The sequence below is a fragment of the Eleutherodactylus coqui genome, chromosome 3, assembly GCF_035609145.1.
Source record: "Eleutherodactylus coqui strain aEleCoq1 chromosome 3, aEleCoq1.hap1, whole genome shotgun sequence".
Lineage (NCBI taxonomy): Eukaryota > Metazoa > Chordata > Amphibia > Anura > Eleutherodactylidae > Eleutherodactylus > Eleutherodactylus coqui.
Genome location: NC_089839.1, coordinates 306,417,187 through 306,442,341, shown reverse-complemented (window position 1 = coordinate 306,442,341; position 25,155 = coordinate 306,417,187). Strand labels below are relative to the sequence as shown.

General features: G+C 39.7%; 1 protein-coding gene across 12 annotated transcripts in view; it reads right to left on the bottom strand.

Annotated features, from left to right (window-relative positions):
- Positions 1-7,996: 7,996 nt before the first annotated feature.
- Positions 7,997-25,155, bottom strand: part of ADGRL2 (adhesion G protein-coupled receptor L2) — a 217,052-nt gene continuing 199,893 nt past the window's right edge. For 4 of the 12 annotated variants that reach the window (XM_066597835.1, XM_066597837.1, XM_066597836.1 and 1 more), the window contains 6 exons: positions 24,632-24,723; positions 20,006-20,174; positions 15,989-16,117; positions 15,534-15,630; positions 13,772-13,900; positions 7,997-10,248 (listed from right to left, as the gene is read on the bottom strand). In XM_066597835.1, the coding sequence (XP_066453932.1) occupies positions 9,494-10,248; positions 13,772-13,900; positions 15,534-15,630; positions 15,989-16,117; positions 20,006-20,174; positions 24,632-24,723 (1,371 nt within the window). In that variant the 3' untranslated portion in view covers positions 7,997-9,493. Of the gene's footprint in view, positions 10,249-12,978; positions 13,050-13,472; positions 13,554-13,771; positions 13,901-15,533; positions 15,631-15,988; positions 16,118-20,005; positions 20,175-24,631; positions 24,724-25,155 lie in introns of those variants that run through there. The other 8 variants (XM_066597839.1, XM_066597841.1, XM_066597840.1 and 5 more) reach the window with 4 other exon arrangements.

Genomic DNA, 25,155 nt, shown 5'->3' with positions numbered 1-25,155 from the left:
CAATAGAACAGAACTTATATAATTTCTGGATCTGTGGAAGTTCTTCACTGGGTGAGTAACTTCAGTCCTGAAGAACAAAAAAAAGCGCACCATGGGCCGGGTGCTAAGAGGAATAGAAATAGATCCAAGTAGAGTTCCCACCTCTGTGCATTGTGCTAGCGGCATAACCCGACGATACAACTTTTAGCTGCAGCCGCCTCCATCTGGAAAGGTGAAACACTTACATGTACTAGTAGACGAAAAGAACTGGAAGAGAGGACCCCGGCGCGCTGAACCACTAGGCGGAACAGATCAATTCAATAGGACTTTGCTGCAGGGTGACGCGTTTCGGCATCGGAGCGGTGCTTTCATTTGGCCACAGCTGCAGAAATAGTTGAACAGCGTTGAATGAACGCCAGGCACACAGGGAGGCATGGGGCATCACTAATCCTGCCACCTTACACACAACTTATGAATTAAATAGTTTTGGAACTGAATTATTTCTCTTTCTTCCCCTGATTTGTTAGATGTATATTATAAAGACACAATTGAGAATTGGCTAAATGAACCGGAAGCACATTGTACATTACCATAATTGTGTTTGTAGAAGCCACATATAACAAATGCGATTTGAAATGTAATTACTTATCTTTGGAAGTGCTAAGTGGCGCCTTTGTCGGTAATGTTTGTATGCATTTGATGCCTTTTTAGTGAATTGTCTGTTTACATCTCATGAACATACCGTACTAGGATTCTATGTTGTACAGAGATGTAATATGCTGCTTATAGAAATCTACTGGCCCCTAACCTACATTGGCCTTCGAGAGAACAAACTATATCATGGCATGCTCCATCACATACAATGTAGCACGTAATGAAGGGACCGTGTGGCAGCAGAATTGCTTACAGGTTTCTTATGTGGTCCATTCAGGCTTCGCATACACAGCTTTAACGTGGGAAGCAGAGACTCTCCTACCAATTCTGGGCCTCGGCTTCAGTATTGTACAAGTCTGTGCCGGTAACACAGATGTATTCTCCTTAGTCTGTCAGCTGAGTAGATGAAAGTCACTTGTCTGAGCCTGAGGTACCCCCAGAGAAGTTGTCACCTCCCTTTGCCCTCTTGGCAGATCATACAAAGTGCATTCCTCAGCAGGCGCTGGCAAGAAGCACAATAGAAAATTCCTTCCAGGTTAAGATAAATATGAAATCTATCCTCCATCCGAAGACGTGATGAAAGTTTACTCCATCATGTTCTTATCCAGAGTGACACGAGTTATTCTGGAAGGATATGGCCATTTCTTTTCTTTTCCTTCAACAAACCCCAAACGGAAAATAAAGTCATTTTGGAAATAACCTAAATTAGGAATATTCTACAGTTTTGTCTTTACTGTTCTTCTCTGTCTTCTTGGTTACAGAATATAAATAAACCCAAAGTAGCTTGGGCCTATAGTCAGACTTGCATCCATCTGCCCCCTACTTCTTGCAAGTAAGACCAGTAACCCAAAAGCGAATTATGGCCACATTTATGCATTCGTAATGATGTCAAGTGTCCCGACCTGACTACAGGTATACTGACCCGAAACATTATTGGGTGAGGATACTGATGCTGGGTGACTCATCCATATTACAGACACATAAATGTGGCCAAAATACACTTGAATATCACTGGCCTAAGTGGTAGGAGCTTTAAATGACCTTCCAATCCAGACTGAAAACTTGACTATGTATTGCTAATGTCTGGTTAATATACACTATCCTACCAAAATTATTTTGAACCCCCCCATCAGTAGAAATGATAGTTTCTTATTAGCATGTGACGTGTCCTAAACCATGCTATGCAAGATGCAGACCCCTTGGAGATGCTGGTCAGTTTGTACAGTAACTGCATCCTATTGAATATACAGGTTATGCCTCTGCAGACAAGCCATCCATCACAAAGCACAATGCATGAGCCGGTCTTCAATGGTGCAAGGAACATAGTCATTGGACAGTTAAGCAATGGAAGAACACTTTCTGGAGTGATGAATCGTGCTACTCCATCTTCAAATCAGATGGACGCACCTGGGCGTGGAGAATGCCTTTTACCTGAGTGTGTTGTGCCAACAGTTAAGTACAGTGGAAGTTCCGTCATGGTCTAGGGATGCTTTACGTGGCATGGTCTTGGTCTATTGATTGTAGTGGCAAGAACCATAAACATGGAGATGTACTTTTACATTCTAGACAATAATGTGCTGCTGCCAATGTGGCAATAATCTGGGAATAGTTAGCAATACTTCCAAAAAGATAACACTCCTTGTCACAAATCTAACACTGTTTTACGGATATGGATGTTCCACAAGTGGACTGGCCTACACAGAGTTCCAACATAAACCCTACTGAACATCTTTTGGAGGAACTACAATGTCGGCTCAGGAAAGATGAACAGCATCCATCTTCTTTGGGAGAACTAATCAGATGTTTGCAGGATGGAGGGGGGAAGTACCAGCTGAAGTGTATCAGATGGTAGTAGATAGTATGCCAGTGAGTGTATCCGATGTCATTAGGGCCAAAGGAGCCCCACTAGGTATTAACAAATGGAAATAATTACTACTTTTGATTCTTGCTCAGTTGTTCAATTACTTTTGGTAGGGTAGTGCACCAGTTGCCCTCCATGATTAAAGGGGTTGTCTCGCGAAAGCAAGTGGGGTTAAACACTTCTGTATGGCCATATTAATGCACTTTGTAATATACATCGTGCATTAAATATGAGCCATACAGAAGTTATTCACTTACCTTCCCTGCGCTGGCGTCCCCGTCTCCATGGCTCCGTCTAACTTCAGCGTCTAATAACCCGATTAGACGCGCTTGCGCAGAAGGGTCTTCTGCCTTCGGCTCAGTCTGGCACGAGCTGCGTTCTGGCTCCACCCCCTTCTAGGCGTCATCGCGTAGCTCCGCCCTGTCACATGTGCCGATTCCAGCCAATCAGGAGGCTGGAATCGGCACACGTGACGGGGCGGAGCTACGCGATGACGCGTAGAAGGGGGCGGAGCCAGAACGCCACTGCTGCCAGACAGACCCGAAGGCAGAAGACCCTTCTGCGCAAGCGCGTCTAATCGGGCGATTAGACGCTGAAATTAGACAGAGCCATGGAGATGGGGACGCCAGCGCAGGGAAGGTAAGTGAATAACTTCTGTATGGCCAATATTTAATGCACGATGTATATTACAAAGTGCATTAATATGGCCATACAGAAGTGCTTAACCCCACTTGCTTTCGCGAGACAACCCCTTTAATACTGCCACAATACCTTCCATTTGCTCCCCTGTTCACTTCATCAGAAAATGGCCACCATTCTCAGACTATGTTATGTATTGTGCACAGAGACAGTCTGAGACCCCACTCTTGCCATAAGATGGACCAGCACCAAGTACATAGGTGCTGTCTCCATTCTGGCTGTATCTTCTTTTGCAGTTTTCTGGTTGCACTATGTCTGTGAAGTGGCTCTTTCATGGCAGCTGGAACCCACATAAGCAAACCTGCAGGAAAAGACACAGACACAATAGGTCACAGCACCTATGTTATTGGCGCTGGTCCATCCCAGGATGGGCGTGTCTCAGACTATCGCTGTACACCTTGCATAGCTTAGTCTCTAAAACTATGGTAGTCACATTATAACAAAGGCAATAGAGGTGAACAATGGAAAAAGTATGGGTCCTGAGTAAGGCAACAACCATGTTAACTACACATTTACCATGTATAGGCAAATTTTCAGTTTGGGCTAAAGGGTTAATTGAAGTGCAAAGCCCCACAAAATAAATAGTTTAATGTAGTGGTCTCCATTGAGTGGATTTCCAGCTGTTGTGAAAATACAACTCCCAGTTGTAGGTTTCATGGATCCATTGGGGGGCCGCACTTACACCACAACTGGACAGGTCGGATACCATTGACTTTAAAAAGTATTGTCCACCATTTCACATAAAGGAAAAAAAATATATATATAAAAATAGAGTAGTTTTGTAAATATATTACTTATCTTACAATCCTGAATCCTACAGCAGAGCTGTGTTCACATCTTTACGGGCTTCAGAGCTGCAATCACCTAGCATATTTTGGTGGATCATTACCTCTACAAAGCTTGCTCTTCTCATTTGCTTTCTGGGAAGTGTTGTCTTTGGAGCAGGCACTGTAGAGTAATATGACGCAGAAAAAAAAACTAACTGCCCTCAGCATCATAGGTAGCCCGCCATTAAATAAAGTGCAACAAGTAGCTAGATAACATTATCAATGCTGAACGGGCAGAATTGTGGATGAAGCTCTCAACTACAACACAGGCTGTAACTCCGCCAGAGAACAAGGTACATCATTTTATGTATATATGAAACTTTTTTATAAGGAAGATTCTCTATAAAGAAACTATAAAAATATGTTAAATGGTGAAGATGACCTTTAATTACGCAGTCACCTAAGCATTCATCAGATCACACACGGTATCTAAGAAACGGAGCTGCTTGGCTCCAGAGCTGGGATTTGAATATCCATTTCTTTCTTCTCTTGACATACATTTTTGGAAGGCCAAGGATTGGTTGGGCACGTTGCTAGGGAATTTGGAAGTCTCCTTGAAGTCGCCTGAGATTTATTTTTTTTCAGATTTCTGACTTATGTCTTCATATCATACAGGAAGTCTAGTTATTTTTGCTCTAACTGAAGAATGGCTTTCTGTTGTATCCGGGGACAGGAAATATCACAGCTGATGCAGATCTTGTAGAGAATGAAGCCAAAATTATACAGCATTGTACAATATTTTATGAAATCAAATGACACACAAGTCTATAGCCCCAATAAGGGTAAACATTCACAGCAAATATAAAGAACAATTCCAGTAAGGTCGAAAGTTTATTGAGCTGGTGCCAAATGTGTATTGTGAAAATGAAGGAAGACCCTTCATGTCCTCGTTTCATTGGGGCCAGCTGCATAGAGTAGGTTAGCAGCTGTGGTCCCGCTGATTACAATGATGTTCTTCTTTGGTGTACACTGAACCTCGTTGCTCCATAAAAGGCTTTTTTTTAATTTGGCTCCTGGAGCTGTGAATGTGTCAGGTGGGTGGACCCAACCACCCCGTGTCAATGAATGATGTCAGATTTGATTGACAATAAGTTGCGTGAACTTTCCACTAGATACATATACAACACCAGGATCCAAATCTAAGAAGAGCCCATACTGGAGAACAGGGAGGAGTATAAAGGAAAGACATTGTCATAGTCAGCGGGGCCACAGTGCAGTCGGCCATGCAGGACAAGAAAAAAGTATAGCTGCTTCTTAGGTAACTCACCTAGAAGGTATGAGGAGACTTATAAGGCCATGCATGCTCCTCTAGAAATTTGATTCAAATGGGAATATAGGTAGTGGAAGCACTGTTCTACTAGGAGATAGCATTCTTGCAAGTCAATGTCAGACCTTTTAACTAGTCTTGTAACAAAGACTGGGAATACAAGCCAAAGCCAGAGTCTTCTCCAGAAGGAAAAGATAACCCTGTACAGACAGACTGTTTCAGGGATTTTGCCAGGCAGCCGTGTACAGTAGGTTGCTGGATGAGAATCCTATAATATTGGTCAGGAAGGGTGTAGTTTCTTCTTAGAGAAAGCACCTAGGTGTGAGGAGACATATAAGGCCATGCATGCTCCTCTTAGAAATTAATTCAAAATAGGAGGATGGAATAGCGCCTTAAGTCTCCTCGCACCTTCTAGGTAACTCTACCTATGGATAAACAATACCCTTCCTGACCCACGTCATAGACTTCTCTCCCATTTAGGCCAGCAACCTACTGCACACTGATGAGGCAAAAGCCCCTATACAGTCTGCCTGTCCATGGTTATCTTTTCCTTCTGGAGAAGACTCTGGCTTATATTCCCAGTTGTTGTTACAAGGCTTTATAGAAGGTCTGACATTGGCTTGCAGGAACACTGCCTTTTAACAGGTGGTGCTATAAAAGCTTTGTTCTGTTAGCTCCACTGACATGAGGACATGATGGGTCTTCTATGTTTTATAGTACAGTAATCACTTTTGGAGGCATTCTGTAGGGGTTCTAGTGGTGGGTTCTTCTTCATTCAAGACTGAAGTGAAAAGAAGTTGGATGAAAGACCTGAATTGTCTAGGAGATGTTGGCATTTAGTGCTTGACCTAGTCTGTGATGGTCCCAATTCCAGATCATGAAGAAAGCATGTAGAAGCAGTTGTGGCTGCACTTATACATTAAAGAGGCTTTCTGGGATTTTATATTGATGGGTTATCTATGGGATTTACTATCAATATTTGATGGGAGTGGGAAGCGCGTCACTGGAGCTTCTTTACTGCAACATTTCATATGCAGTTTTGACTAATACTCTTGCTAATCCCACTTAAGTAATTTGGGCTGAGTTACAGTACCGGGTACATTAATACATTATTGTTGTAGCGCTCCAGTGAGAGCCACTACCTCTTTGTTCTACCGATGCCTGTTCTCAGGAATGGGACAACTACTGATCAAGCATTGATGGTCTGATTGATGCAAAGGATAAGTTATTCATGTAAAATTCTGAAAAATCCCTGTGAAGAAGTTACATGAGATGATAAAAAAGGGTTTGTTTTTTTTGCTCATGGGTTCTCTCACTGAAATGGGCCAGGCCTCAATATGAGATACAGTTTATAGACACAAGTAGCACTCTTTCTGAGGTGCGTTCTAGACTAAACTATTCATGACCCATTAACAGTTTATCGGGGGGTTCGTCTTTTCTCAGGCCTGTGATGTCACTTTCATCAGTCATGTGGACTGAGAACACTCAGTTCCACTCAAGTGAATGGGATTGAGCGGCTATACAAAGAACAGCCATTAAACAATATACAGTGCTTTGCCTGGTATGGATTGAAGCAGCTGAGGTGACCCCACTGATCAACGATTAATGAACTAACCTGAGGATGGGTCATCAATAGTTTAGATCCAGAAAAACCTTTAACATTTCACACAAAGCAGAATTGGTTTGGCCTTTCCACAGTTGAAAATTTGCACCCAAATCCACCCCATTGGTGCAGATTAGGATATGGATTCGCAGAATACGTAACCCCGCCAAATGAAAGGATGAAATTAGCTGTGAATCCATATCAAAAAAAGAGTCAAATTCCACACCAAATGGTGTAAATCTGCACCAAAATCCACCATGTATCAAGGACCCCTAAAAGGGTTATCCAGGGCGAGGCATACATAATCCAGTCTGGGTCCAACAGTGTCAGCAACAATACTTCCAGCCCATTCGTGACAGCAGGTCAAATGGTATTGTGAAGGTGATGTCATTGCAGGGGGCTGGCTGTTTGACTCATTTCGATAATGAAGCAATCATCCTTTTCGGTCACGGCCAATGCAGAGGAGGGGGCTGGCTTAGTTAGTGAAATGATCTGGTCAGCCAAATGCGATGGTGTCACTGACAACAAAAGGTAGTAAGTAGAGATGAGCGAGCATACTCGCTTAGGCCAACTACTCGAGCGAGTAGTGCCTTAGCCGAGTATCTGCCCGCTCGTCTCTAAAGATTCGGCTGCCGGCGTGGGTGACAGGTAAGTTGTGGCGGGGAGTGGGGGGGGGGGGGGGGGGGGGAGAGGGAGAGAGAGATCTCCCCTCCATTTCTCCCCGCTCTCCCCCGCTGCTCCCCGCCCCCTTCCGGCAGCGGATCTTTAGAAACGAGCGGGAGGATACTCGACTAAGGCACTACTCGCTCGAGTAGTTAGTCTTAGCGAGTATGCTCGCTCATCTCTAGTAGTAAGACTTCATACCATGTGTCCTGGTGTCGGAATGAGACTATAGGTGGATTTGACAGCACTGCTCTACCTGGTTTGGATCGGGTAAATATTTCCCTCTCTGGATAACCCCTTGAATGTTACATACATGAATGTATTAATACTTTTTAGGATGAATAATTGACAAAAATGAGATTTGATTTCTTTATGACAAAAAAAAAAAGGGCTCATACGTGTAAAAACGTTTAGGAAATTAGCACAAGTAATAGATAGAAGACTTTCATTACAAAAGTAAAGAGGTTTTATTGTCAAGTATGCTAATTTCTCACTATCCCTACAGCAAGTCAACAAAGGACTCTCGGAACAGCCTGTTTCAACCCTACAAACCATAAAAACAGCAGTAGCATTTTTTGAAAAAAAAATTCACATTTATTTACTGTCAAACAGGTGTTAATCTTTACATTGGATATTAGTGATGGGCTCTTATTAACAGCTGAAGTTTAAAAGAAAAAAAAAAAAAAGAACAAATGAAATAAAAGATAAGAAATTTTCACTGAAAATGTACACATTGCTTTAATTATAAAATAAATTAATGGCTAAAACATAGGCAGAAAAATCATGGAGTAATATTCCCGACTGTTCTTTAAAAAAAATATATATATATATTTATATAGGTCAGGCACCGCTTATTTGAGAATTTATAGAAGTAGCTTGTGCCAAGAATCCCTGTTCAATAATTTGCCAGATTTACCAAATTTGTGCAATTACGGCAACATTGGCTCCTGAATATACAATAAAGGCTCTTTAAAAGAAAAAAAAAAAAAAAAGAAAAAAATTGCATTTGGCATCAAAATAAAAAAAATTAAATGTTGACGTGGACCAAAAATGGAAAAGTAAAAAAATAATGTAATAATGAATTAGATTTGCCTCAATACCACATTAAACAAGCATCGGTATAAAAAAAAAGAAGAAAGCTTTGTGCAATCGAGATTTTTCACAATAATTTTGTCAATTTCAAAATGTTTTCATCGACATTTATATTTCAAGTTGGACACAAATGTATTTCACCCTAGCAATAGAACAAAATATAATTTATTTGCCATTTTTTTTCCATGATAACAGTTCATTGTACAGTTGAGAAAACATATGAAATAAGGCCAGTGGCTTGATTGCTAGTGGTTAGACATGTTTTTTTTTGTTTTTTTTAATCTTTGCCTTAATGGAAAGGATCTGCAGTGACCTGCAAAGCAGGAGGAAAAATAAAACAAAAAACATTCTGCAGACTACTCAGAAACAGTATGGTACAGTAACTCTATCCCACAGGATTTCGGAGCCTACATCTTGTATATAATACAATGCAGGCCTCACAAAATGGCAACCGTATTTACAAATTAGGTTCTGGAGCTGCTGCAGCCGATGGCTGATTTGCCGATGTATTTATTTTCCTCCAAAAAGTCTTTATTTCAGCAGCAGATATTTTTTTAAATACCATGTCGGTACCTCTTTGCTTTGTAACAAATAATCTTAGTATACTCTGTGTATATACAAAGTTTTTGTTTTTTTTTCGTTTTTTTTTTTTACATTTTTTTAATTTATTTAAAAAAATTCACAGAACTGAAAATGTCCATCACTTTCCTACACAATGGAGAGCTGCGAGTCCTTACTAGGCTGCCAATCACAAATAAGGTGGCCTCAGTCAAAGAAATTTGAGTCATTTAATACCTGCAAGAGCCATTTGCACTCCTAAAAATTTTTTATTATTATTTTTTTTTTAATTAAAGACTTGTGACTAACTGCATTTGTCCTTCTCTGACATCTCCTTCAGGGACGCAGCCTTCTTTGTTTATGGGGATAATGTAACCATCGCTGTTGCCCCTGCTAATCTGGTAGTACATTTGAAGATGGTGCCCAGCTCCAAGATTTGGCATACTTTTATAATAAACGTCCTCATTTTCGCTCTTCCTAGAGGGTGATAAATCCTCCTCAACGTCGGGGCTACTCTCTGGGTAAGGAGAGTCTCGTAGGTTGGGCATACTAGTGTAAAGGGAGTCTCTATTTGGGGATTGAAGATTGTCGTCGGCTTCGGCTGTTAACTGCGACACATAGCTGTCCGTTCCTTCGGTCTTCACTTTTTTCTGTGGGTGATACAGAAGAGAGTGAGTCCGTTGAGGAATAAGTGGTGCTTCAAGCTCTTTGTGGTGAAGTTCCAGCCCGGGGTTGTCACCGTGCATTAACGAGGAAGCATCAGCTACTATGGCGTCATCTTCACTGCTGCTCCCCCCAATAACAGTTTTGACAGGTAGGGTTCTCTCCAAATTGTGGTTCTTGCTACTGCACCGCAGGTTGTTGTGTACTAGTTCTGAAATGATCATCTTTTCAAACGCTGTATCATTCAGACTTAGTCCACAGTCCACAACTTGCACTCCGTCACCGTAGTCCCCATTCCGTAGAGAGTAGCTGTTGTTAAAGTTACCATTTAGCGGTAGAGTATCCATGGCACTTGAATCCCTGACATGGTTCAGTGAATGTCCTGGAAGAGAATGAAAAACAAACAAAAAATATATACACAGTTTAAGTGACATTTTGTTAAGATGACCAGGCATTTTTTTTTAGCTACAAAGAATTTTAATGTCGTCTAGGACAAAAGTTTTGAATGTTTCTCAATTTCTCAACTTTTCTTCACCCATTGATAACAAATTGGGTTCCACATTGAGTCGCATCTGTAACATAGTGAATATTAGAAACCTTTAGAACTAAATCCCTACGCAATTTTGCACATTGATGCAAAAAACCAAAAAATTTAATATATTTCTAAAAAAAAAAAAAAAAAGGGTCATAATATAATTTGTCCTATACAACACTAAATTAAAAGAATATAGATAACATATACATAAAATCAAAGGCAAATGTACAACATAAACCAACAAACTGGCAAGCAACTAATTTAACGATGTCTCTAATGTTTCCCTTTTTCTGGGGTGCAAAAAAAAAAAGGAAAAAGAAAAACAATAAAAAAGTAAATAAAGAAAAAGAATGGAAAATGGACAAATACACAGACGTTATGAGAAACAAGGACAGCCACCTTTCACACAAGAGACAACGAGGTCCCACAAGCATCATCCACGACATGACGGAGCAGGTGGAAATGACTCACTGTGCACACTCACATTATGTCTGTCTGCTCAGGCTATCTGGGCTAAGTGTAGCTGATGTATAAAAGAAAGTAAAACGATTTATTGCAACAAGATGGATTACTAGGTTTCTCAGCAACGTATTCAGAGCAAGGGTTCAGCAAAGAAAATTACTAGCAATAAACAGCTTTTTTTTTTTTTTGTTTCTGGTCAAAATTCTAGAGTTTACTAATGTTCTATCTGCCGGCAACGGTTTTTTAGAAGTCAAGAGTTTGCCAGCAGCCCTGTTGTCTGCATCGGTCACAGTGATACTGCGGAATGAACCCACACCGTCTAATTAAAGTGTTAAAAGCCCAGGGTGAGCATTGGGCACCAAGGTCAAAATGCAGAAATGCCAGGAATTTCTGTAAGCATGGTTCACAGAAATTAACCAAATAAATACTGGATGTGGTAATGAGAAGACGTCTCTGCCATGCTGTCTCAAGTACGAAACTGGCAAAAAGTCTACCGGGCATGTGGACGGAATGGTCTCCTTATGGAAAGAAACATGCTCTGGCTCGTAGACAAAAAATGAGGTATGGTACACATTAATTGTGTGAATACAATAAAGGAAAAAACAAAAGAAATGGAAGAAAAGTACAATTTGGATCAGATGATATCACTTGACTAAAATATATGACGAAAAAGGTGATTATTTTTTTTTTTTTTTTTTAATTTTTGCAAACAGCCTGCCCACTACGAAGCTACTGTATGGTATGCAAGGCTAAGAGGAGAATGGAACAATGGGAGACAAGGAGGCCACAATGACCATGCTTAAGGCTGCAGCCCATTGATAAGGCCCCGAATCTAAAATGCAAATTGGTTTGAATGAGAAAGGGTTGTAACATTCTGAAACCCAAAAGTAAAGCAACACATTTATCTATTTCTTTTTTTGATTTAAAAATTTTTTTTTCTTTAATTCTAAAACTTTTTTTTTTTTTTTAGGCAATGCTGGAGTGACAGACAATAAGACGATAATGAGTTAAGCCATGTAACAACCCCCACATTTTCAAATGCTGTATAGTCTACAAAAGCCCATAAAAAGTTTTCTTCATTATAAAGCATCTACTTTATAATGACAAACTATCGGACAGTCGCTTCACAGAATGTGCAATAAGTCACTCCCTTAGCTTTAAAAAAAAAAAAAATGACAATTTTTTTTTTTTTTTTTTAAATGGTGGAGTTTTTGCCTAGCATCATTTTTCCACACACATTTAAGAATGCTACAGACATCTTTTCACACTTTGGACCAACTTGCATTTTGGCTTTTTTTTGGCCTACTGATGCATTTCTATAGAGTTTAGCTCATCAAATGACCTAACCGTGATATGAAAAACTTGATCGTTCAAGTATATAATTGATCACAACCAAAGCAAATCAGTAATAAAAAATAAAATATATCATTCTGCACCGTGCAGATTTCAAGGTGTGCAAAATCAATGACTGGAATTAATGAGTGTTGCTAAACAGGCTTTTTATTGGTATTACCCAAAAAAAAAAATCAAATGCCTAAATTCTATAAATTTTCTAATTCGTCAAATGAGAATTTTAAATTTGTACATATTTTTAAAATCTTTTACATTTTTTTTTTAATCATTTTTGACATTTTTCTTAATTCTTTCTTCTAGAGAGTGATACAATTGTCCAAAAAATGATTTATGTACCCCAATATTTCATAGTGCAGAGTGGGGGGGAATATGTCCATTTCTCTGATGTGCTGCGACAAGCGCACAAGAAAAGAGTTTCTCTCATTTGTAGAGGCGTTATTTTTTTCTGCTTGTGATCAGGTAATTCACTTGAAGTCTTTCCTTAGCCTGTAGCAAGATTACTGTGGGAATGTAGGAATGATAAGCAAATAAAACATTTCTGCTTGACAGCACTCCTTTAAAACAGCAAATTATTTCAGCATTGCAAATATATTACCAACGGAGATTGCAGTATATCCATTGCTGTTATCCAAATGTAGACAAAAAGTCCAGATTCAATTTGAAATTAATAGGACTAGGACTCTGAATACAGATTGTGAACCACTTGCCCGCTGAGTCTATTTCATGATTGAGAATTATGTTTTAAATGTGCCTGTTTAAAAACCATGCTGAAAAAATTTACATTTGATAGGCAAAGTTAAGTTTTACTCCCATACTTGTCTCTCTGTAGTTCGCTAGAGGAAAGCGTAAGTAAGGAAAAAAAACAGAAAAAAAAGTAAAAAAAAAAAAAAAAAAAAAAAAAAGGAAAACAAAAACGAGAGAACAGAAAGGACAGACTAACGTTAAAATCGAATTCAGTTTTACACGCTTTACAATTAGCAGAACAATGGATGAAAAACTTGTCTTCTATATATAAATATATAAAACACACACTTAACACTAACGACTACAAAGGTGTACTAGTATTACTGGAAAAACAAAAAATGATGGAAGATATTGGTGTAGACATTATGGTTTATAGACCGGCATCAAGCTGCACTATACTATAGTCCGTGCCGGTAACATGTCCGCTTTGCACAATGCTTCGCGCTAATGTGCAATGATAAAAGCTATAAGCTAGTATTCCTCAAAGCGCCTAGTATGATAGAGAGCTGTACCTCTACGGGAAAAATATCTTGATGGTGGGCTCTTGGACCTTCAGTGTCAGTCCTGAAATAGTATATTAAGATTTATGCCACCTGTGTTAAAAACATGGATAATTATAGATAAATACCGGTAACAACACTATAATATAGTGCAGTTTTTTTTTTCGTTTTTTTTTTTTTTTTTAAAGGCCGGCATAGACAGTGCTGCACGTCTGTTAATACGTAGGACAGAGAAAGAACTGCAGGTCTATAAGTTTTATCTTAAAGGAATGTGGTGAGTGATAGAATGAATGAATTAAGTAGAAGCACACCTGGTGGGTTAAACACAGGAGCAGTAGGGGTATTACATACAACAGTTTCGGCGAGCAGTGTGTTATAGGGGTTGTTAGTGCCGTGGGGTCGAAGAAGAGGGTTTGTTAGTAGATAATTGCCAGTCATTCCTAAGGTAAAGAAAAAATAAAGACATCAGTTTTCAGGTGACGTCGAGAAGCACAAACAGCCCTCTTTCCCATAAAAAAAAAATAATAAAAAACAAAAACTAAACAAAAATATAATAAAAAAAAAAAAAAGGGAAAAAAATTTGCCCTAGGTGTTGATTAGCAGCTCTGCATTTGTCAACTAGAACTCGGCACAAAATAAGGGATATTTAAACAGCTCATTTGTAAGAGAAAATGGAGCATTGTGGCAAAGTTTTACTAATTCACAGGTGCTTTAAAAAAAATCCCTAAAGTAAACACCATCCAAGAGTGACATTTAATAATTTACACAGAATTACTGTCAGACAAGAAGGGTAATTAAAAGCATGGAAATTGACGTAATGTTTCAAGATGCTGCAGCTAAGAAAAAAAGATCCCTAAACCTTTTTTTTTCTCTTTTGCTAGTGATGAGGGAATTCTATGTTTAATGAATTTTTTAGCATTGGGGCAATCCCTAATGAAAACATCTGCGCTAATAAAAAAGGATGGTAAAAAAAAAAAGGAAAAACAAATATGGAGAAAGCAAAAGATAAAATTTATCAAAAAGGGCATTGTTTATGCAAAGGAGACATGCTGCGAAAGGTGGACAATTTTCCAAGCACATGTTTAAACACACAAGAAAAGGAAAAAAATTGAAAAAAAACGTACATACAAAACAAATTCCAACATCTCTTGCAATTACAAATTTAACGACTGGGCATTAAGAACATTGTCAAGCATAAGAGTAAAGAAAACAACGAGTGAGCAGATCCGTGGCAAAGACTTCAAAAAGTTACAAAATGAAGCGCGAGACTAAAAAATGGTTGGAAAATTAAAAAAATATTTAAAAAAAACAAAAATGGATAAATATTCATCTGCTCTAAAATAACGGTACTTCTAGGAAAATATGTTCTCAAATGAAATAAAGGTCCAAGATAATCAATTTGTATTTAGTTTTGTTTTTTAAACATATGGATTCAATTTTGATTTACTAAGGAGGATATAAAAGGTTTAATACACATCTAAGATACAATTAATTTAGAAAATCTCGAAATGTGTGTAACCTTTTAAGGGCCAATGAAAAGTAAAAATAAAAGATCTTTCTTAACACAGTAGCACATAATTGTAGGTGTTTTGATTGCTGTGTTACAAGTTACAAGGGCTAGGGGTGAAAAAATTGTATTTTTAACCCTCTTTTCTTTACCAGTACAAACGTATATCTATAGTGGGTGCCAATGATGCAGTTGAAGCAACATCTTGGACCCCAAGGAGGCCTAAACGTAGCTCTACTACTACGACTATTACTAATACTACTACTACTACTATTACTACAATACTCCGTTTCTAGAAAAATCTAATCTTTTTCTTGCTGACCCAATTGGTCACAATTCTGCCCCATGTAGACCCACTCTGTGGGCGTATTCTTGCAGAACCATGATGCGGTTCTCCATAGAGGCAGTTCTGGGAAGATTTCCTAGAACAGCTTATGTAAGCAAAAGTATCACAAAAACTACATGAATTTGCAACGCTTGATGAAGGTTCGAAAAACCCTTTTTCAATAAGGGCAAGGTACATTAATTAAGGTAACCAAAGACAGTAAAGGAGTGTGGGTAATCACCTTGGTTAAGTGTGGATGTGCTGTTTATGTCACCTGAGATAAAGGAAGATTCGGACTGCTTTCTCACTGTGTCGTTCCACATTCTTCTGATCCGACTCTGTTCGAAAAAAAACAAAAAGGATTCATTTTTGGACCTTTATTTTGGCTTATTGCATTGCGCACTATTAGGCAGCTGGATAGATCCATCTTATGGTAATTAGATTTGCTGCTTTGCTTTATTCTAATTGATTATGGAATGGGTTTACAAGGGTGGGGGTGGGAAATATTACATAAATCAAAAAGACCCGCAGCAAGTATTTAAAAGGGACTCCACTCGGTGAAAAGGCAGGAAAAGAAAACTGTATTTGCCGTCTAGATCACTGTAATGAGGAGACAATTAGTGTATCTGAACTGTGAGTCTCTAAAGGGTTGCTATAAATAAGGTTAATTAAAAACGCTGTCAACTTCTTTGTTACCTGGGTGCCAGAGGAATATCGAGCGCTGGTTCTTGCAGTCGAAGCTTTCACCACGCTGTGAGGGCTTTCGGTCGGAAGACCACCACAGCAGTAAGTGTGCCTGAAACATTTGCTATACTCCTTACGTACCTGTGAAAGAAATACACCTTTAAACAAGGTAGAAATATAAAAGCGGGACGTAGGCCCTTTCATCTAGCGGTTTTTAATGGGTTTGTTTATTCGCCCATTGATTTACTGCAGTAGAGTCAACAAAAGTAGCAGCTGACATTCTTAGAGAACTTAATTAGCATCTGTCTTGTGTAGCGGCTCTCTAGGGTCATAATGAAATATAAAAGTTTCTTTCATTAGCTAAACTTTTGACTGAACTGGAATTCAAAGGATCACGGCACAGCTACAGTACTTTAGACTGGAGTTGGCACGAATCTGAAATTATTATGGCTATCTCCACCATAAAAAGACACCCTGATCATAAAATCGTGACAATTTAAATTAATACAGACCATTAAAAGTTTAGTTAAAGGGCAAATAAACTGATAGAAGGCCTAAGAGATGCAACTGACATTTGAGTAACAGCATCACTGCATGCTCACCCCTACTACGTAGTAATGTACACAGAGCTCTATGACTACAGGATGATAGGCAGCCTTGGGTTAATGTTGTAACCTTGGACCCAAGCTCTTTAATGGAAGATGACAAATTCATAATCTCTTATCTTCCAGAGTAAATCTTTTGTATAAAGCAGAAGTGGACAGTCTTTTTCTTTCTTTTAGACTGAGGATTCGAGCTCTCCACTCTGTTCTCATGAATAGTTGGGTGTCTGACCACCGGGACTATTAATGATCACAAGAACAGGTTCCACTGACCCATAGTTAGAAGTTCATGAGAAAGAGTAGCTAGGAGACTCATTTGGTTATTATTAGAGATGAGCGAGCACCCAAATCCTCGGGTCCGCGTTATTCGAGTCAAGCTTTTCGTAAAATTCGAGAGCTCTACTCGAGTAACAAACCTCATTTGACTATAATGGGAGACTCGAGCATTTTTGTATGTGCAACGCATGGTCCCGAGCTTTTGTTTTGTTTTTTCCTTGGTTCATCTCTCTCCCTCTCTCTCCCCCTTACCCCTTCCCGCCAGACCAAAAATTTTCAAATGACGCGCGCTGCGTCGTGGCAGGGAGGGGCCAAAACAGGCACGTGACAGTGGGGAGGAGCTAAAAGCTGGGGGGGGGGGGGTTGAACGCGATTTGATACTTGTTCGAGTAATGAGCACCATCGAGTACGCTAATACTCGAACGAGCATGAAGCTCGCCAGAGTATGTTCGCTCAACTCTAGTTATCATTGCATCTCACATAGACGAGGAGTAGATACGTAAATACAGTAGCTGAGCTTAGACCCCCCACTGATGAAACATTTGATGGAACACCCCTCAACCCCATTCTTAATATACTGAAGAACACTACTCTGCATAATCTCTAATCTTCAACATGTTGTGCACAATGGTACAATTAGATAGAACTGGCCCCAAGCTGGCCGTCTCTTGCCCCGAATATTAGCAGTAGCAGACAATATAGAAGGACAACCCAATGAGTCCGTTGCAGCTAATAGCAACCTGTGTGTAATCCAATGCTATTGAAAAACTGTTAACTTCTAGAGATGAGCGAACGTACTCGTTACGAGTACTTACGCACCCGAGTACCACCATTTTCGAGTACTGCAGTACTCGCGCGTAAAGATTCGGGGGGCGGGGAGAGGCGCGGCGGTGCGGGGGGTAGCAGCGGGGAACAGGGGGGAGCCCTCTCTCTCTCCCTTTCCCCCCCACTCCCCACTGCTACCCCCCGTGCTGCCACGGCGCCCCCCGAATTTTTTCGCCCGAGTACGGAAGTACTCGGAAATCACGGTATTCGGGCGAAAAAGGGGCGTGGCCGAGCACGTTCGCTCATCTCTATTAACTTCTATGGAGCATAAAAATAGTTGTAAGTCTCCAGTTTTATATTTCATTTTCTTCGATCTTGGTGCAAACGATTTTCTTGTGCAAAACAAGAAGAATCCAACAAGAGGCTTGCACAGAGAAAGACTTATGCACAAGAACATAACTATCCTCCATGACCTTATCTTATAGTCATTGCCCAACAGGATTGTGAAAGCTCTATATGTCTGTGAGGACTGTGAATGCTGGCAGTGTCTGTTTCAGCCTGAAGTATTTTTATACCGCCATATCCTTAAGCAATTTTAAAGCTGGGAAAGAAAGGCTTCTTTATGGAACAGAATTATCACATATCCGCAGTAACATACAGCGCCTATGACTCATTGTACACTATACTTTCCTTTAAAAATAGCTTAAGAAATTGTACAATGTTGACCCACAATAGGGATCAGGACCAAGTTATTTTCTGAATTTTGCTGAACTGCTAGACTCTTCTTACAGAAAGGCATGATGGAACTTGTAGTTTAAAATTACCTTGAGAGAGGCCGTCTGAAAATTTGAGTTGGAACGGTAATAGATATTAAATGTCTGAAAACATTTCAGAACTAGGACAATACCAATCAAAATGTTATTTTGCCCAAATAACCCTCGTCACCAGGACCAGCTCTCTTCATACCTATATTGCTGGGGATGCACATTATCTGCCTGTATTGCACATCTCTCTGTCATTACTGGTAAAATTACAGCTTACTCAGAGCGGGTAGAAATGCAACGTTATCATCTTGTCAAGTCAGAAACATAATAGTTTTCACTTTCACAATTCTATCTCAATTTGGTGACCGACTAGTAATAATGGAATAAAGAAAAGGGAAAAAAAAGACCAGATAAAAAGATAAAATATGCAGAGAAAGACAAGATAATAATGTGGAAAGCTTTCCATCTATCTAATTCGAGGAGAAGATCTCCAAGTCAAGCCATGTCCATTTTCATAAGAAAGCTTCCGAATATCTTGTCTCCTTTCTGGTGCTATACGGTCTAACTTTCGATATTAAACACACAGACATTATTCTGGTCTGTCATGCTTCTAATGTTAACTTTAGTCAAAAACTACAGTAGGTAGCAGAAGCTTGGTTCCACTTGGTTCCTATGTAGAGCGATGAGATATACTATATATTAACTTAACTGGAAATTTTTGATTCCTATTTCCTACTACATCTGCTTGTGGAAGTGTGAATGCACGGTTTCTAGTATTATAGGTAATAGGGGTGGTCTTGTGTAGAGACCCTATTACTTGGCAACCATATAAATGGATAGCCAGCCATGTAATCCATGGAAATAGTTCTCACGTAGATCACCTCTGTTATGGATCGTAGAGGGGTTCCCTAAGCAGGAGACAACCTAATAAATTGTTTCCTCTGGAAACTGAGCAGTTGAAAATGATTTTGTTTTTTTTGTTAAACCAGCAGTTAGGATTCCTGGTTTCCACCCAGGCAATCTGGGTTCAACTCCGGGTAAGGGAATGAGCCTTTTTCTAAGCGGTCAAAGCGCAGTCCACCATATGCATTTACTATGGGCTTTTTTTGTTTTTAATCTATGGGTCTGAGATGTGACTATTGGAGATATTACACAGATAGTACCTATTATCTTAGATCCATTACTTTTGTATGACATTATAGCATCCGAATTGTAGACTTGGGGCACTTTATTTTGGTCTACTTCCGCATTGTCATGTGTATGACTGTCATCTTTTTATGCTGTTTTAATATTAGCGGTTTGGCATAGATCTTTTTGTAGACGATAGGCTATAGTGATATATTTCATTTATGTGGGGGTTCTCTTTGTGGTATATAAGTGTCTTAACCTCTCAAATAAGTTGGTTCTCCTGGAAATTGAGCAGCTGAAGATAATTTTGTTTTTGACGTCAAACCAACTTGACTTTTGGTCCATCAACCAAAATGTACTCTTTATGGACAGAAGGAGCATCATTTTGTGATGATGGACATTCCCTTCAAGAGAATACGGTTTTAAAAGTTTATTTGGAGCAAATACACAAACACATATTTCAATACGTTAAATGTCGTTCTTTGCAAACTTACTTTCTTCTGAAGGGCACAGTGAAATATAAAAATAAACATTCCTTGGAAGGCGTTGAACACTGTGAAGAGGTACGTCATTACGACAGTCTCCTCGTTGATGAGGAACAGCCCAAAAGACCACGTAACTCCGAGCAGACACATGAGGGCGAAAGCACCAAGTACCCAGGACCTGTGAAGAGACAATGGTGAGGAGGATGATTACCATCTGGTCTATTTGGATGAAGGAGGTTTCGGTATGGAACTTTGCAGAAATTCTTTTCACAATTCACAAATTGTGAAAGACCAAAATTGGTATCTATAGACTTTACAAGATTACAAATTTTTGGCCTTCACTTAAATTATCTAGAACCATACTAAGCTACAAAAAATTGTCAGAATCATTGCAGCACCATATCTTTAACCTGGAGCTATCCGATGCAAGAATGACCAACTTCTGTGGATAGAAAGATTAAGATTAGAGATGAGCGAGTATACTCGCTAAAGGCAATTGCTTGAGCGAGCATTGCCTTTAGCGAGTACCTGCCCGCTCGAGACTGTAGGTTCGGGTGCCGGCGCGGGGGAGCAGTGAGTAGCGGCAGTCAGCAGGACGGAGCGGGGGAGAGAGAGGGAGGGAGAGATCTCCCCCCACGTTCCGCCCCGCTCTCCCCTGCAGCTCCCTGCCCACTGCCGGCACCTGAACCTTCAGTCTCGAGCGGGGAGATACTCGCTAAAGGCAATGCTCGCTCAAGCAATTGCCTTTAGCGAGTATACTCGCTCATCTCTAATTAAGATTTGTTCCACAGTAAAGTATCTTTACAGGACAGTTGAATTCAAAATTTGGAAACTGATTTACATACAAAGTGCTATGAGTAACACTCAATTAAATTACTTTATTTCCCCACACCCCTCACAAATATACCAACTTTATTCACCGTCACAGCCCAACTGGTAATTAATGGTGGGAATGTGGACACGTTTCAGAAATTGTTCAAAACTTAAAATGGGGTGGTCTGAAAGTTTTTTCCTGGATTTAGCCACCATTTGCCACAAACATGATTTTTTAAAATAACTTACATGCCCTCAAGCACCGCCTGCTATGTGCTCTGATTACACATCATGTAACGTGCAATATCACTGTCACAGCTAGGAGCATAGGGATGGTGGCACTGGAGCTGCAGGTAATTTAGCAGGTATGTATGGCTTTATTATTTTGTAGCATTCCCTTTCCACTGCCACATTTTAGACTTTAATTGGACAACCACTTTAAAGAGGAGCTGTCATGTCCTTGGGTCATCAGGACTAGCTGCATAGCTCTGCAGCCACAGCCCCGCTGACTCTAGTGCGGCTTGCCTTTTTGTCCACTCTCCTAGACCAACCACCGGTAGTTTTGGCTCCCGGCGATGTGAATCTGTCAAGTGAGCGGTCTGCTTTGCTCACTGTCAGTGGGTGATACCAGTGGAGGAAAACGAACATCAGCCTTTAACATTAAAAGAAGAGGACTCTCCACTTGACAGATTCACAGCGCCAAGAGCCGAAACTAATAGAGGTCGGGGTAGGAGGGGTAAACACAGAAGACAAGCTGTAGTAGAGTCAGCATGACCGTCCATGGCTGCAAAGCCATCCAGCCAGCTCTGCTGACATGACAGTTCCTCTTTAAGATAGACAATTCTGAATGCCTATAGTTTGTAAATACATCAACATTGCAAATATTATAAATAAATGCCCCAACCCTTCTGTATATTTCGAGATGACAGTTAAATGTTGGGATGTAAGAAAAACCTATATTCCAAAACACTTTAAGATTTATAGACGTCGAATACATTTCACCAAATCAGTAAAAAGAACAAAAAGCAAAAAAAAGTATATATTTCAGCTGCTAATACTTTCCTGGAGGTTATTGATAGCACTTATGTAAATCAACAGTGTATGGATGTGATCTGGGTATACTTTGTAGACCTTCACAAAGCAGCTTTAAAAGGGAAAACCTATGGATCCTGACTCCAATTTTACTATTCACAAATCTAAAATTTGCTTTAATGCTTATGATGTCTCATCACAAAAAGCTGAAATGAATATTAGAAATACACTGCAAAAATAATGAGGGACGACCTGACAACCACAATGAGAGGAACACAAAATACAGAATATGGATGGCGGAGACAAATACGACTGGAGACAAAGGAGGGACATTTCCATGTATAACCCAACTAAAAAAACGAACTGAACAAAAATTGAAATGGAATGGAGGACGAGGAAGGTTTCAGTTAGGGCATTCCACATCTAGCTAATGGTCTCTTACTTGATAAAAGGCTTATTATCTTCATATCTAGAGAGCATTACAAGCAGAGGAGAGAAATCAAATTGTTAGAGACAGAAGTGGAGCAGAGAAAAAAGGAGCATTTTTATACACAAGGCAAAAAATAAAATAAAAAAAATAAGGGAAGTGGGACGAAGTTAGAGAATTTTCTAAATTATTTAAAAAAAAATTAGATTGGCTTTGGAATGGGGATTAAAATTGTTCTATAATTATATCATGCTAGAATTGTTAATGTATGGATTCACCTTACCCAGGTAAGTCCGTATTATAGTAGCCATCACATACTCGATAATTACTGGAGTGGATGAGACAAAGGGAGGAGAAGGAAAGAAAGAGAGAGATGCTAAAACAAAAACCTCTCTACCATGCAACATGCAATGAGGAGTATATTGTTAGAACACTTTCACAGAACAGACAAACCTATGCCCTGGCATTTATACTTCCTTACAACATGGTGGGATTAATATTAACTGTTCTCATGGACTAGTACACGGCACTTGAACACAAATAATCATTCTTTGCCTTGATACAATGAACCTAGCCTCTAGCACAAATGGTTAACCTTTCACTATTAACTAAATGTACCTCTATTCAAGGAGTACTAGTGACGTTTCTTTGGCTGTAAACCAATAATCCGCCAACATTTCCAGTGTGTGAACACAGCCTAGGCCCCATGTAAATTAGTGTTTAGGGTTAGCTCTAACCTTAACTGTCTAATGTGTATGGGGAAGGGGGTCGAGGACCTTGAATTTGGATGTCTAATCCTTTTAATGTCAAAAAGATAAGCTGCAGTTTAACCCCCCACCCCCACATACACAAATACTTGGACAAGCTGAACATTGTTGTATATGGTGGAGGTGGCAGAAACAGCTGTTGACCAAATAATCATTTGGCCCACCGTTGTTGATGCATGGGCACTTTAACACCTTTGTAAGGTCAATGAAGCTTGACTATTAGAGTGCAGCTGGCAGAGGACAACTGTTTGGTATAGTACCAAAACTTAATTCTGCACATGTTCAAAAAAACTTTAATCCCTCAAGCATGGAAAACAACACCCAACCACTTGGACACTGATGACAAAGTTCAACATTTTGGGCTTAGCTAAAAAAAGAAAACAACTATCTTTCAAGGTCCTGCAAAATTGTTCTACACTTCAAACCAGGAAATGTTAAAGTTACCCTTCTGACTAATGGGTTAGAAATAATACCCCAGCAATTGGGAATTAAAGGGGTATTTCGAGCATTAACTATTGATGACACATCCTCAAGGTAGGTCATTAATAGTTGATTGATTGGGGTCTCTTCCGATCAGCTGATCCTCCAGCCTGCTGTAAGTGCAGCAGGACTAGAGATCCACACTGGTGGTCAGAACTAGAAGTGTAATAAAAAAAGGCATCACTTCCAATACCTAATTCACACTTCTGACCCCAACTATCATGGACTATGCTCAGCCATGCTGCACTGGCAGCAACCCAGAGGATTAGCTTAGAGGTGGGGATTCTAAGGTGCGCCCCCACCCCAACAAGTACCCATTGATGACCTGTCCTGATGATAAACCTTCAACAGTAAATGCCCAGAATATCCCTAAAATCTTCTCAGTTTAAGTTGCTTTTAAACATTTCTAAAATGTTCTAAAGCATTCCACTAATTCTTATTTACAGACGGGACTGTTAAATACCTTCTTGAGCTCTTTATTCACAGAGGATGGCATACAGAGTGCAATGCATCGTATTATAAGATCTCGTAAACGCCAATTATACCATTTCAGCACCTACCGGGCTTTAGCAATCATGCAAAATAACTTTTTTAGAAGGTCACACAATAACACTGAGGATGTCAACTAGAAAACTTCTGAACTCACAGTTCCTTCAGAAGAATTCAAGTGGCATCGGGATTAAAACAAACATTTGCTCAATTAGTTGAATATATCAGATAATCTGCAAGTTAACATTAGTATTAAAGAGTCAATTCTCAGAGGAGAGCTGGATTACGAGTGGAAAGTACTTACAATCCCTACATCACAAAGCCATTTAGCAAAACAAACCTCACATAATCATATCAGCCTTGTGGACGAGAACATCATTTTAAACTGCATTTTAAATGCAAATGAAATTACCCTATTGCTATGGAGTACTTTAATTCATTTATGCAATTTTGTAGCATCATTTCAGGGAACGAATTATCTATCTCTGACCAGTGCATACAACAACTGTAGAATAAGCGTGACGGTAGCCGGCTTAATGGACTACTGACATCTCTATTGCTGACTGATAAACTGCCGAATGGCGAATGCAGAATTCTCGTTCAGAGCAGAGCACACAGGTCACTTACTTAATGTTTTCCAGGCGGCTGGAGTCTGGTTTTAAAGTGTTGGAGTGTTTCACCATTTTGCACAGTGTGATCACCAGGAAAACAAGGTTGAGCTATGAAGAAAAAAAACAGAAGATGTTAAAATATGCAAAAGTGAGTTTACAGTTTAAGTGAGCAAGTTGGAAAGTTCAACTAAGAAACCCTAATAATTAAAACTGTAAGTAAATTGGAAAAAGAAAGCGAAATATAGGCTTAGGCCGGGTTCACATGTGTCCAGCTCTCTGGCTTTCTTTCCCCTCTGGTGGTTTAATGGCAAAGTGATGCCAGAACTGATCTGGTAGTTTTCTATGGGACAGTTCATGGCATTTGGTGCATCAGTTTTGATGCCAGATACCTCCTTGCACTAAATAGAAAAACAATCCATGCAGCATTTTTCTGTCTGGCTATGGACCTTGGATTAATGCAAAAAGTTTACCAAAAATGGCATCAGTCATGTCTGGCTCTGGCATGAAAACACTTGTTGGACATAACGGATATGTTAGGAT